This window comes from Bombina bombina, chromosome 10, assembly GCF_027579735.1.
Source record: "Bombina bombina isolate aBomBom1 chromosome 10, aBomBom1.pri, whole genome shotgun sequence".
Lineage (NCBI taxonomy): Eukaryota > Metazoa > Chordata > Amphibia > Anura > Bombinatoridae > Bombina > Bombina bombina.
Window position 1 is genome coordinate 218,037,521 of NC_069508.1, and position 13,630 is coordinate 218,051,150.

Below are 13,630 nucleotides of genomic sequence, written 5' to 3' on the forward strand. Positions count from 1 at the left end.
TGTGTCATGTGTGTGATAGTGTTTGTGTGTGTGTGTAATGTGTGTGATAGTTTGTATGTGTGTGTGTGACAGTGTTTGTGTGTGTGTTAAGTGTTTGACAGTGTTTGTGTGTGTGTGACAGTGTTTGTGTGTGTGTGACAGTGTTTGTGTGTCTGTGACAGTGTTTGTGTGTGTGTGACAGTGTTTGTGTGTGTGTGTAATGTGTGTGACAGTGTTTGTGTGTATGTGACAGTGTTTGTGTGTGTGTGTAATGTGTGTGAGAGTGTTTGTGTGTGTGTGTGTAATGTGTGTGACAGTGTTTGTGTGTATGTGACAGTGTTTGTGTGTGTGTGTAATGTGTGTGACAGTGTTTGTGTGTATGTGACAGTGTTTGTGTGTGTGTGTGTAATGTGTGTGAGAGTGTTTGTGTGTGTAATGTGTGTGACAGTGTTTGTGTGTATGTGACAGTGTTTGTGTGTGTGTGTGTGTGTGTGTGTGTAATGTGTGTGAGAGTGTTTGTGTGTGTGTGTGTAATGTGTGTGACAGTGTTTGTGTGTATGTGACAGTGTTTGTGTGTGTGTAATGTGTGTGACAGTGTTTGTGTGTATGTGACAGTGTTTGTGTGTGTGTGTGTAATGTGTGTGAGAGTGTTTGTGTGTGTGTGTAATGTGTGTGACAGTGTTTGTGTGTGTATGTGACAGTGTTTGTGTGTGTGTGTAATGTGTGTGACAGTGTTTGTGTGTATGTGACAGTGTTTGTGTGTGTGAGAGTGTTTGTGTGTGTGTGTAATGTGTGTGACAGTGTTTGTGTGTATGTGACAGTGTTTGTGTGTGTGTGTAATGTGTGTGACAGTGTTTGTGTGTATGTGACAGTGTTTGTGTGTGTGTGTGTGTAATGTGTGTGAGAGTGTTATAACACTCAATTCTTTAATGGCAAGCCATACATTTTTAAATATTATTTTTTATTCAGGTCGTGCAAAGCCCCACCCAAAACCACACCTATTTAAAAAGTGTCCAGGAATCGGCTGGACAAAAGGTGGCAACCCTAGGCAGAAGGCCTCTTCCACTTCTCTGTCTTTTTGGTTAAGGAGCGTTATCCGTTTGGCCTATGAGACAGCGGGACATAAGCCTCCTCAAAGGGTTACGGCTCACTCAACTAGAGCTGTGGCCTCTTCTTGGGCCTTTAAGAACGAGGCCTCTGTAGAGCAGATTTGTAGGGCAGCTTCTTGGTCCTCCTTACAAAGTTTTACAAATTTTATGTTTTTGCTCCGGCGGAAGCTGTGTTTGGGAGAAAGGTTCTGCAGGCTGTGGTGCCCTCAGTATAGGGTCCGCCTCCTTTTACCCTCCCGTTTTTTTGTTCATTCAGTGTCCTCTAGAGCTTGGGTTTCTACAAGTAATGAATTAAGCCGTGAGCTCTCCTCCTATTAAGATGGAAAACATAAATTATGCTTACCTGATAATTTCATTTCCATCTGTGGAAGGAGAGTCCACTGCTCCCGCACGTTTGTCCGGGGTGCGGACCTAAATTTAATATTATTCTTCTGGCAGCATTGCCAATCACAATCTGGAGGTGTTTAAGCCTTTGGCTGGGGTGTCTTTGCCTCCTCCTGGTGACCAGGTTCTTATTTCCCACAAGTAATGAATGCAGCTGTGGACTCTCCTCCCACAGAAGGAAATTAAATTATCAGGTAAGCATCATTTATGTTTCTATGTTTGAAAGCATTGTTACTTTTTCACACCTGTCTAAAACGTTTGCACAGCAGTATGTGTTTATGGATAGATAGATAGATAGATAGATAGATAGATAGATAGATAGATAGATAAATAGAGATAAAGAGCGATAGAGAGAGAGAGAGAGAGCGATGGATGGATAGATAAATAGATAGAGATATAGAGCGATAGAGAGATAGATAGATAGATAGATAGATAGACATATATATAATAGATAGATAGACATATATATAATAGATAGATAGACATATATATAATAGATAGATAGATGGATAGAGAGAGAGATAGATGGATAGATAGATAGAGAGAGAGAGAGATGGATAGATAGATAGATGGATAGATAGAGCAATGGATAGATAGAGACATAGATGATAGATAGAGAGATAGAGCGATAGACATATATATAATAGATAGAGAGAGAGATGGATAGATAGATAGAGAGATAGATAGATAGAGAGATAGAGCGATAGAGAGCGAGCGATAGATAGATGGATAGATAGAGACATAGATGATAGATAGATGGATAGATAGATAGAGAGATAGAGCGATAGACATATATATAATAGATAGATAGACGGATAGATAGAGAGATAGAGCGATAGACATATATATAATAGATACAGACATAGATGATAGATAGAGCGATAGATAGATGGATAGATAGATGGATGGATAGATAGATAGAGAGAGCGATAGACATATATATAATAGATAGATAGACGGATAGATAGATAGATAGAGAGAGCGATAGACATATATATAATAGATAGATAGACGGATAGATAGATAGATAGAGAGAGCGATAGACATATATATAATAGATAGATAGACAGATAGATAGATAGATAGAGCGATAGACATATATATAATAGATAGAGATGTATATACAAATGGTTTCTCATCATAATCATGTCTTCTGCTTGTCACAAAGGTGTGGGCTCTTTACTTGCAAGGTTCCAACTCTCAGAGGGCCCAAATAACCCAGCACCCCTTGCTGTACAGTTCACCAGCGAAGGAACAACCCTGTCTGGGTGCGACATTGAACTTGTAGGAGGAGGCTACAGATTGTCGCTCGTTAAAAAGCGGTTTGCAGCAGGTATGGATACGGACAAGGCAATGACATATTGATTTGCTTCATTTTGTTCATGTTTTGAAAAAGTAAATTCTAAATTGCAGCAAACAATCACCTAGATTACGAGTTTTGCGCTAAACAGGTCGCAAAACTAACGCCAAAAAAGTTGCATTATTTCACTTTCCATAGCGCTGCCATTAACACCTGAAGTGCGGAATGAAAAATCTCCGTAACGAGGGGGGCGGAGCCAACTGCCAACACAGCCAGACGTGTGTATGGGGAGCTCCCGGCTTTAAACCCTAATATAGGGGTCTATTTGATAAATATTAGCTATCCATCGCTATAGATGCTCACAAGATCCTAAATTATACCTAGGAACATTGAAGGGGACGAAAAATCTACCTTACTATCGCTCTACCTACAGTCAGTAACGCCACGTGTGTCAGCAAAATGGAGATCTCTTATTTTACAGTGCTGGAGTTGCTGATAGGATTCGAGGAGGCTATGCAGGATGGATTTGACAGCTTGATGTTGTGTTCGAGATATGACCATGCGAGAAGAGCTTAGTCCCACAGAGGGGCCCAAGGATGCAGCCCACCTCGCACGACAGAGCCTTTCACCGTGTCGGGCTCTCCCACTAAGCAAGACCAGCTGTAGTACAGTCTACTTACCATAACCGCGCATTCCAGAAAAACATCCCTGCTCATTACCAGTGAGCTCTCCGGAGATTGTGGCCGGCCATCCGGAATGAAATATAAACCATCAGAGAAAAAGTCACATGGTGGATCCCCCATCTGTGTGGCTTTGCACGGTTGTAGCCCAACTAGGAGTGTATGCAGCCCAGACTTCATCTGATTCAGCTATCAGTTTGCTGCCATCATGCAAAGCCCAGTCGGTTCTAGCACAGGTGCTGAATTCTCTGAACTCCCCAGTCGCTGCTCAATACATAAGATTTTGTGTGCTCCAGAGGAGTTTGGAACAAATATTCATCTTCAGGGTGAGACTTTTCTGGGCCGTGGGGATCGGATGAAACAGCATGACATCCCGCAGTGAGCCGGGGACATACACCCAGTATAATGAAGACTTCAGGCTACCAAATTTCATTTTACAGACGTTTATCAACTATATTATTGATATGTCAGTCTCCCATGATAACTATTCTGTTTGATATATAAGACTCTGACATTTTTATTGTTTGATATTTGTCCTAAATGTCTCCAGGGTTCTCCTTACTACCTTTTGTAGTCATCTGAATTTACATAATATATGTTACCCTTCAGCAATATTCAGAGGTCTATATTAAACAGGAGTGTTACAGTTACTATCTATTTCAGTTATTTATCCCCCTAATTTGTACAGCTTCACTCCAGTAGTTAACACTCAATTACTCTCTATAAAGCTGGGTTCAATTAAGACATATAACAATCTGATTGAAATCTCCTTTAAGACTAAAGCACATTCATTTTTATACTGAGTAGAGGGAATTAACAGAGGAGGCTAATTTTTGATCATATATATCTAACCCCATACTATAGCATTTTTAAGATCATTCAGGTTAAAGGGGGAACGCCCTTTACCAAACTCCACACCTAATAGGATGCCTAACAGCTAAATTCCTAGTGTCTGGATCTGATTTACTTTATTTGCTGTAAACGAAGTTTTGTTTAAGTTTTTAGTTCTAAGTCGTACGCCTCGCACATAAGTAAGGAATCGACTTCTGAGGATGGCTATATAGAAATACCTAATGTAAAGTTTACATCCTGTTGCCAGCATTCTCTTTTACCACATATCTAAACTATAGTACCAGATTAGTTTAACAGCTCTTACTATCTGTATACAACTATAGTACCAGATTAGTTTAACAGCTCTTACTATCTGTATACAACTATAGTATCAGATTAGTTTAACAGCTCTTACTATCTGTATACAACTATAGTACCAGATTAGTTTAACAGCTCTTACTATCTGTATACAACTATAGTACCAGATTAGTTTAACAGCTCTTACTATCTGTATACAACTATAGTACCAGATTAGTTTAACAGCTCTTACTATCTGTATACAACTACGCCTCTCTCCCAAGTTTGTTATTATTGTACTGTTTATAGCTGAAATGTGAAAACCTTATGAAAAAGCATTCCTAAGCATATCCTGTTGAAAATGGGCAGATTAGTTAGTATGAACATCCGTATTATAGATAGGGATCTATCACTAGCTTGTATAACACCCATACCATAGCAAGGCCTTTATATACATGATACGATATGTTAGACATAGTATAAATTATGTGAAATTTTACAATGAAATCCTACATGTTAAGGCTTTCTATTTGATATCAGGCCTACCAAGAAACCACTACAGGCGCTCTACTTTAATTAACTATATAGGTTTTTACTCTAGGCACGCTTTATTTTCGTCTTACGGGATGACCCCAGTTGAATCACTCAGAGATACATAGATCTCATGTTCTAGCCTCTAATTGAAAGTAGTCATGTGTGACCCCCCTCATGACCCAAATACTACTTATTGGCCCCATAGCCATAAAGACTTGCCGGTGTCCCTAGTAAGTTGAATTCTTACCCCAGATTTAAAATCTTAATATCTTATATTTGACTGCACAGAATGGGGCCTATTTATCATATGTCTGTTGGACCTGATCCGACTCTGCGGATCAGGTCCGACAGACTTCGCTGAATGCGGAGAGCAATACGCTCTCCGTATTCAGCATTGCACCAGCAGCTCTTGTGAGCTGCTGGTGCAACGTCGCCCCCTCGATCGGGTTGATTTCCGGCGATAGGGTTGATTTCATCAGATTTTCATCAGAGCAGGCGGACAGGGTTATGGAGTAGCGGTCTTTAGACCGCTGCTCCATAACTTGTGTTTCTGGCGAGACTGAAGACTCGCCAGAAACACGGGCATTCAAGCTCTGTTCAGAGCTTGATAAATAGGCCCCATTGCCTGGCTCCTATGGCTCCCACTGAACCTCAGTAAATGTCCTTACTATGGCTTATACGGATATAATTTTTGCAGCCATCTCTTCCCATATTGTAATCTGATAGCCCTATCACTATCTTCGGTAACTACTTGGAAGCGGCAGTAAATACCTCCGACCCCCCCCTATACTTAAGCGGTGCTAAATATTATACAGTATAGCATTTTACTATAACATTATACTTGAGTGGCCAGAAATGTGGTCACCAACTTATAATTTATTTCTTAAATGCTAATTTATACTATATACCATCACTATCACAGTAGCCATCTTTATCTATACTACATGTACCTGAGCGGTGCTTACCCGCTGAGAAATACTCTTTTGATCAGGGCTCATATGTGATCAGCAAAATGACTATTATATCTTTTGATAAAGGACCAGCTGAATAGTCATCAACATAAGATATTATTATTGTAAAATGAGGTTTGTTTAGCCTATCGTATGTCATTTGATGTTTTTCTATGTTCTTTTTTTTTTTTTTTACTCAAAATGTTCTTTCTTCTACAAGATACGACAAGTCCACGGATTTCATCCTTATTATCCTCCTGCTAACAGGAAGTGGCAAAGAGCACCACAGCAGAGCTGTATATATAGCTCCTCCCTTCCCCTCCTCCCCCAGTCATTCTCTTTGCCTGTGTTATACTAGGAAGAGGTAAAGTGAGGTGTTAGTTTTAGTTTCTTCAATCAAGAAGTTTTTTATTTTTAAATGGTACCGGTGAGTACTATTTTCCTCAGGGGGATATGAAAGAAGATTTCTTCCCTGAGGTTTATGATCTTAGCAGATGTAACTAAGATCCACGTTGGTTCCCACAGAGCTTCTGAAGGTAATACAAGAGACATCTTCAGTGTGGAGAACGGTTTCAGCATTGAGGTATGTGCAGTCCTTTATTTCTGAGGAGACTTGGTATATCAGATCTGGTTGGCATTTATTTCCCTGCAAGGGAAGGGGTAAGCAGTAGACCTGTTAAACAAAGGGGTGTTACTGGGAGACCTATGTTTAATTTTTTCTGTTTACATATTGGGCAATCATTTTGGGCAATCATTATAATGGGCTTTGGCATTATATGAGACACTGGGAGAGGCAGGAATTGTTTAACGGTTTTTGTTGTTGCACTAAATAACCGGTTTGTCAATACTGGTGTGTTTTTTGGGGTTAAAATGTTCCACTTGGTTTTTGCTTAAAACCGCTTCACCATGCGGTTGTTTTAGGCCTACTCGATCATCGGCCATGATGGGCGGGGCTTAATTTTGCGCGCTCAGATGCGCACTTTCCTCTGGCTGAGAAGCAGCAAGCATTAACTCTGGTTGATCCTAGACAGTGGTTCTCTTATCCGGATCATTGGCGAGTCATTTTGAAGTACCCTAGTGGCAGGTAGGTGCCACAGCAGAGGTGCAGGGGGTATTTTTTGTAAAATTTGACATTTTTGTGATTTAAGTTCCTTTTAGCGGTTAATTTCTCCCCTTACTCTTTGGCTGCAATAATGTTTGGAGCCATTAATGAGCTACAGTTAATTTTTAGAGCAAATTAACGTTTTTGAAGCAGTTTTGAACAATTGTGTGCTTTTTTATTTCTTAAAGGCGCAGTACACGTTTCTCAAAATTTGTTTAAAGCAATAAATAAAGTGTTTAACGACTATTGTGGTTATTACTAGTCTGTTCAACATGTCTGACATTGAGGAATCTCATTGTTCTATGTGTTTAGAAGCTATTGTGGAACCCCCTCTTACATTGTGTACCTCTTGTACTGAAAGGGCCTTACATTGTAAAAAGCATTTTTTAGGTCAAGAAAGTGTGCCTAAGGATGATTCTCAGTAGAGTCTCTGAAGGTTGAGACTCCATTAGATGACATTTTGTATAGAATTAAGGCTCTCAAGCTAGCTAATTCTTTTATTACTGATGCCGCTTTTCAAATTGCTAAATTATCGGCGAAAAATGCAGGATTTGCAATTCTAGAGCGTTATGGCTCAAATCTTGGTCTGCTGATGTGTCATCAAAAACTAAGCTTTCTCCAACATAGGTGTGTCCGGTCCACGGCGTCATCCTTACTTGTGGGATATTCTCTTCCCCAACAGGAAATGGCAAAGAGCCCAGCAAAGCTGGTCACATGATCCCTCCTAGGCTCCGCCTACCCCAGTCATTCTCTTTGCCGTTGTACAGGCAACATCTCCACGGAGATGGCTTAGAGTTTTTTTAGTGTTTAACTGAAGGGCTTTTTAAGACTGTAGACATTTTCTGGGCTAAATCGATTCATATAATAAACATATTTAGCCTTGAGGAATCATTTTAATCTGGGTATTTTGTAAAATAATATCGGCAGGCACTGTTTGGGACACCTTATTCTCTAGGGGCTTTCCCTTATCATAGGCAGAGTCTCATTTTCGCGCCGGTATTGCGCACTTGTTTTTGAGAAGCATGACATGCAGTCGCATGTGTGAGGAGCTCTGATACATAGAAAAGACTTTCTGAAGGCGTCATTTGGTATCGTATTCCCCTTTGGGCTTGGTTGGGTCTCAGCAAAGCAGATACCAGGGACTGTAAAGGGGTTAAAGATAAAAACGGCTCCGGTTCCGTTATTTTAAGGGTTAAAGCTTCCAAATTTGGTGTGCAATACTTTTAAGGCTTTAAGACACTGTGGTGAAATTTTGGTGAATTTTGAACAATTCCTTCATACTTTTTCGCAATTGCAGTAATAAAGTGTGTTCAGTTTAAAATTTAAAGTGACAGTAACGGTTTTATTTTAAAACGTTTTTTGTACTTTGTTATCAAGTTTATGCCTGTTTAACATGTCTGAACTACCAGATAGACTGTGTTCTGAATGTGGGGAAGCCAAGGTTCCTTCTCATTTAAATAGATGTGATTTATGTGACACTAAATTTAGAGAAAATGATGCCCAAGATGATTCCTCAAGTGAGGGGAGTAAGCATGGTACTGCATCATCCCCTCCTTCGTCTACACCAGTCTTGCCCACTCAGGAGGCCCCTAGTACATCTAGCGCGCCAATACTCCTTACTATGCAACAATTAACGGCTGTAATGGATAATTCTATCAAAAACATTTCAGCCAAAATGCCCACTTATCAGCGTAAGCGCGACTGCTCTGTTTTAGATAATACTGAAGAGCATGAGGACGCTGATGATATTGTTTCTGAAGGGCCCCTACACCAGTCTGAGGGGGCCAGGGAGGTTTTGTCTGAGGGAGAAATTTCAGATTCAGGGAAAATTTCTCAACAAGCTGAACCTGATGTGATTACATTTAAATTTAAGTTGGAACATCTCCGCGCTCTGCTTAAGGAGGTGTTATCCACTCTGGATGATTGTGAGAATTTGATCATCCCAGAGAAACTATGTAAAATGGACAAGTTCCTAGAGGTCCCGGGGCCCCCAGAAGCTTTTCCTTTACCCAAGCGGGTGGCGGACATTGTAAATAAAGAATGGGAAAGGCCCGGTATACCTTTCGTCCCTCCCCCCATATTTAAAAAATTGTTTCCTATGGTCGACCCCAGAAAGGACTTATGGCAGACAGTCCCCAAGGTCGAGGGGGCGGTTTCTACTTTAAACAAACGCACCACTATACCCATAGAAGATAGTTGTGCTTTCAAAGATCCTATGGATAAAAAATTAGAAGGTTTGCTTAAAAAGATGTTTGTTCAGCAAGGTTACCTTCTACAACCAATTTCATGCATTGTCCCTGTCACTACAGCCGCGTGTTTCTGGTTCGATGAGCTAGAAAAGGCGATCACTAGTGATTCTCCTCCTTATGAGGAGATTATGGACAGAATCCGTGCTCTCAAATTGGCTAATTCTTTCACCCTAGACGCCACTTTGCAATTGGCTAGGTTAGCGGCGAAAAATTCTGGGTTTGCTATTGTGGCGCGCAGAGCGCTTTGGTTGAAATCTTGGTCAGCGGATGCGTCTTCCAAGAACAAATTGCTTAACATTCCTTTCAAGGGGAAAACGCTGTTTGGCCCTGACTTGAAAGAGATTATCTCTGATATCACTGGGGGCAAGGGCCACGCCCTTCCTCAGGATAGGTCTTTCAAGGCCAAAAATAAACCTAATTTTCGTCCCTTTCGTAGAAATGGACCAGCCCCAAGTGCTACGTCCTCTAAGCAAGAGGGTAATACTTCTCAAGCCAAGCCAGCCTGGAGACCAATGCAAGGCTGGAACAAGGGAAAGCAGGCCAAGAAACCTGCCACTGCTACCAAGACAGCATGAACTGTTGGCCCCCGATCCGGGACCGGATCTGGTGGGGGGCAGACTCTCTCTCTTCGCTCAGGCTTGGGCAAGAGATGTTCTGGATCCTTGGGCACTAGAAATAGTCTCCCAAGGTTATCTTCTGGAATTCAAAGGGCTTCCCCCAAGGGGGAGGTTCCACAGGTCTCAATTGTCTTCAGACCACATAAAAAAACAGGCATTCTTACATTGTGTAGAAGACCTGTTAAAAATGGGAGTGATTCATCCTGTTCCATTAGGGGAACAAGGGATGGGGTTCTACTCCAATCTGTTCGTAGTTCCCAAAAAAGAGGGAACGTTCAGACCAATCTTAGATCTCAAGATCCTAAACAAGTTTCTCAAGGTTCCATCGTTCAAAATGGAAACCATTCGAACAATTCTTCCTTCCATCCAGGAAGGTCAATTCATGACCACGGTGGATTTAAAGGATGCGTATCTACATATTCCTATCCACAAGGAACATCATCGGTTCCTAAGGTTCGCATTCCTGGACAAGCATTACCAGTTTGTGGCACTTCCTTTCGGATTAGCCACTGCTCCAAGGATTTTCACAAAGGTACTAGGGTCCCTTCTAGCGGTGCTAAGACCAAGGGGCATTGCAGTAGTACCTTACTTGGACGACATTCTGATTCAAGCGTCGTCCCTTCCTCAAGCAAAGGCTCACACGGACATAGTCCTGGCCTTTCTCAGATCTCACGGATGGAAAGTGAACGTAGAAAAGAGTTCTCTATCTCCGTCAACAAGGGTTCCCTTCTTGGGAACAATAATAGACTCCTTAGAAATGAGGATTTTTCTGACAGAGGCCAGAAAAACAAAACTTCTAAACTCTTGTCAAATACTTCATTCCGTTCCTCTTCCTTCCATAGCGCAGTGCATGGAAGTAATAGGTTTGATGGTAGCGGCAATGGACATAGTTCCTTTTGCGCGCATTCATCTAAGACCATTACAACTGTGCATGCTCAGTCAGTGGAATGGGGACTATACAGACTTGTCTCCGACGATACAAGTAAATCAGAGGACCAGAGATTCGCTCCGTTGGTGGCTGTCCCTGGACAACCTGTCACAAGGGATGAACTTCCGCAGGCCAGAGTGGGTCATTGTCACGACCGACGCCAGTCTGATGGGCTGGGGCGCGGTCTGGGGACCCCTGAAAGCTCAGGGTCTTTGGTCTCGGGAAGAATCTCTTCTACCGATAAATATTCTGGAACTGAGAGCGATACTCAATGCTCTCAAGGCTTGGCCTCAGCTAGCAAAGGCCAAGTTCATACGGTTTCATCCAGACAACATGACGACTGTTGCGTACATCAACCATCAGGGGGGAACAAGGAGTTCCCTGGCGATGGAAGAAGTGACCAAAATCATTCAATGGGCGGAGACTCACTCCTGCCACCTGTCTGCAATCCACATCCCAGGAGTGGAAAATTGGGAAGCGGATTTTCTGAGTCGTCAGACATTACATCCGGGGGAGTGGGAACTCCATCCGGAAATCTTTGCCCAAATTACTCAACTGTGGGGCATTCCAGACATGGATCTGATGGCCTCCCGTCAGAACTTCAAGGTTCCTTGCTACGGGTCCAGATCCAGGGATCCCAAGGCGACTCTAGTAGATGCACTAGTAGCACCTTGGACCTTCAAACTAGCTTATGTATTCCCGCCGTTTCCTCTCATCCCCAGGCTGGTAGCCAGGATCAATCAGGAGAGGGCATCGGTGATCTTGATAGCTCCTGCGTGGCCACGCAGGACTTGGTATGCAGATCTGGTGAATATGTCATCGGCTCCACCATGGAAGCTACCTTTGAGACGAGACCTTCTTGTTCAAGGTCCGTTCGAACATCCGAATCTGGTCTCACTCCAACTGACTGCTTGGAGATTGAACGCTTGATCTTATCAAAGCGAGGGTTCTCAGATTCTGTTATTGATACTCTTGTTCAGGCCAGAAAGCCTGTAACCAGAAAAATTTACCACAAAATATGGAAAAAATATATCTGTTGGTGTGAATCTAAAGGATTCCCTTGGGACAAGGTAAAAATTTCTAAGATTCTATCCTTTCTTCAAGAAGGATTGGAGAAAGGATTATCTGCAAGTTCCTTGAAGGGACAGATTTCTGCCTTGTCTGTGTTACTTCACAAAAAGTTGGCAGCTGTGCCAGATGTTCAAGCCTTTGTTCAGGCTCTGGTTAGAATCAAGCCTGTTTACAAACCTTTGACTCCTCCTTGGAGTCTCAACTTAGTTCTTTCAGAATTATCTGCTCTGCAGTGTTCTCCTCCTTATCTGGTGTTCCATGCAGATAAGGTGGTTTTACGTACTAAACCTGGTTTTCTTCCGAAAGTTGTTTCTAACAAAAACATTAACCAGGAGATAGTCGTGCCTTCTTTGTGTCCGAATCCAGTTTCAAAGAAGGAACGTTTGTTGCACAATTTGGATGTTGTTCGCGCTCTAAAATTCTATTTAGATGCTACAAAGGATTTTAGACAAACATCTTCCTTGTTTGTTGTTTACTCTGGTAAAAGGAGAGGTCAAAAAGCAACTTCTACCTCTCTCTCTTTTTGGATTAAAAGCATCATCAGATTGGCTTATGAGACTGCCGGACGGCAGCCTCCTGAAAGAATCACAGCTCATTCCACTAGGGCTGTGGCTTCCACATGGGCCTTCAAGAACGAGGCTTCTGTTGATCAGATATGTCGGGCAGCGACTTGGTCTTCACTGCACACTTTTACCAAATTTTACAAGTTTGATACTTTTGCTTCTTCTGAGGCTATTTTTGGGAGAAAGGTTTTGCAAGCCGTGGTGCCTTCCATTTAGGTGACCTGATTTGCTCCCTCCCTTCATCCGTGTCCTAAAGCTTTGGTATTGGTTCCCACAAGTAAGGATGACGCCGTGGACCGGACACACCTATGTTGGAGAAAACAGAATTTATGTTTACCTGATAAATTACTTTCTCCAACGGTGTGTCCGGTCCACGGCCCGCCCTGGTTTTTTAATCAGGTCTGATAATTTATTTTCTTTAACTACAGTCACCACGGTATCATATGGTTTCTCCTATGCAAATATTCCTCCTTTACGTCGGTCGAATGACTGGGGTAGGCGGAGCCTAGGAGGGATCATGTGACCAGCTTTGCTGGGCTCTTTGCCATTTCCTGTTGGGGAAGAGAATATCCCACAAGTAAGGATGACGCCGTGGACCGGACACACCGTTGGAGAAAGTAATTTATCAGGTAAACATAAATTCTGTTTTTAGCTATTCCCTTTAAAGGTAAGACCCTTTTCGGGCCTGAATTGAAGGAAATAATTTCTGACATTACTGGAGGTAAAGGCCATGCCCTACCCCAGGATAAGTCTGTTAAGATGAGGGGTAAACAAAATAATTTTCGTTCCTTTCGAAATTTTAGGAGGACCCTCTGCTTCCTCTTCCTCCACAAAGCAGGAAGGGAATTTTGCTCAATCTAAGTCAGTCTGGAGACCCAATCAGGCTTGGAATAAAGGTAAACAATCCAAGAAGCCTGCTGCTGCTACAAAGACCGGACCGGATCTAGTAACATAGTAACATAGTAGATAAGGTTGAAAAAAGACTGAAGTCCATCGAGTTCAACCTATACAAATCTAAAATACTTACAAAAAGCTC

General features: G+C 42.1%; 1 protein-coding gene across 1 annotated transcript in view; it reads left to right on the forward strand.

Annotated features, from left to right (window-relative positions):
• Positions 1–13,630, forward strand: part of SGIP1 (SH3GL interacting endocytic adaptor 1) — a 1,342,240-nt gene that overhangs the window by 1,260,225 nt on the left and 68,385 nt on the right. Inside the window, exon 23 of the mRNA XM_053693689.1 lies at positions 2,641–2,805. Within this exon, the coding sequence (XP_053549664.1) occupies positions 2,641–2,805 (165 nt within the window). The remainder of the gene's footprint in view (positions 1–2,640; positions 2,806–13,630) is intronic.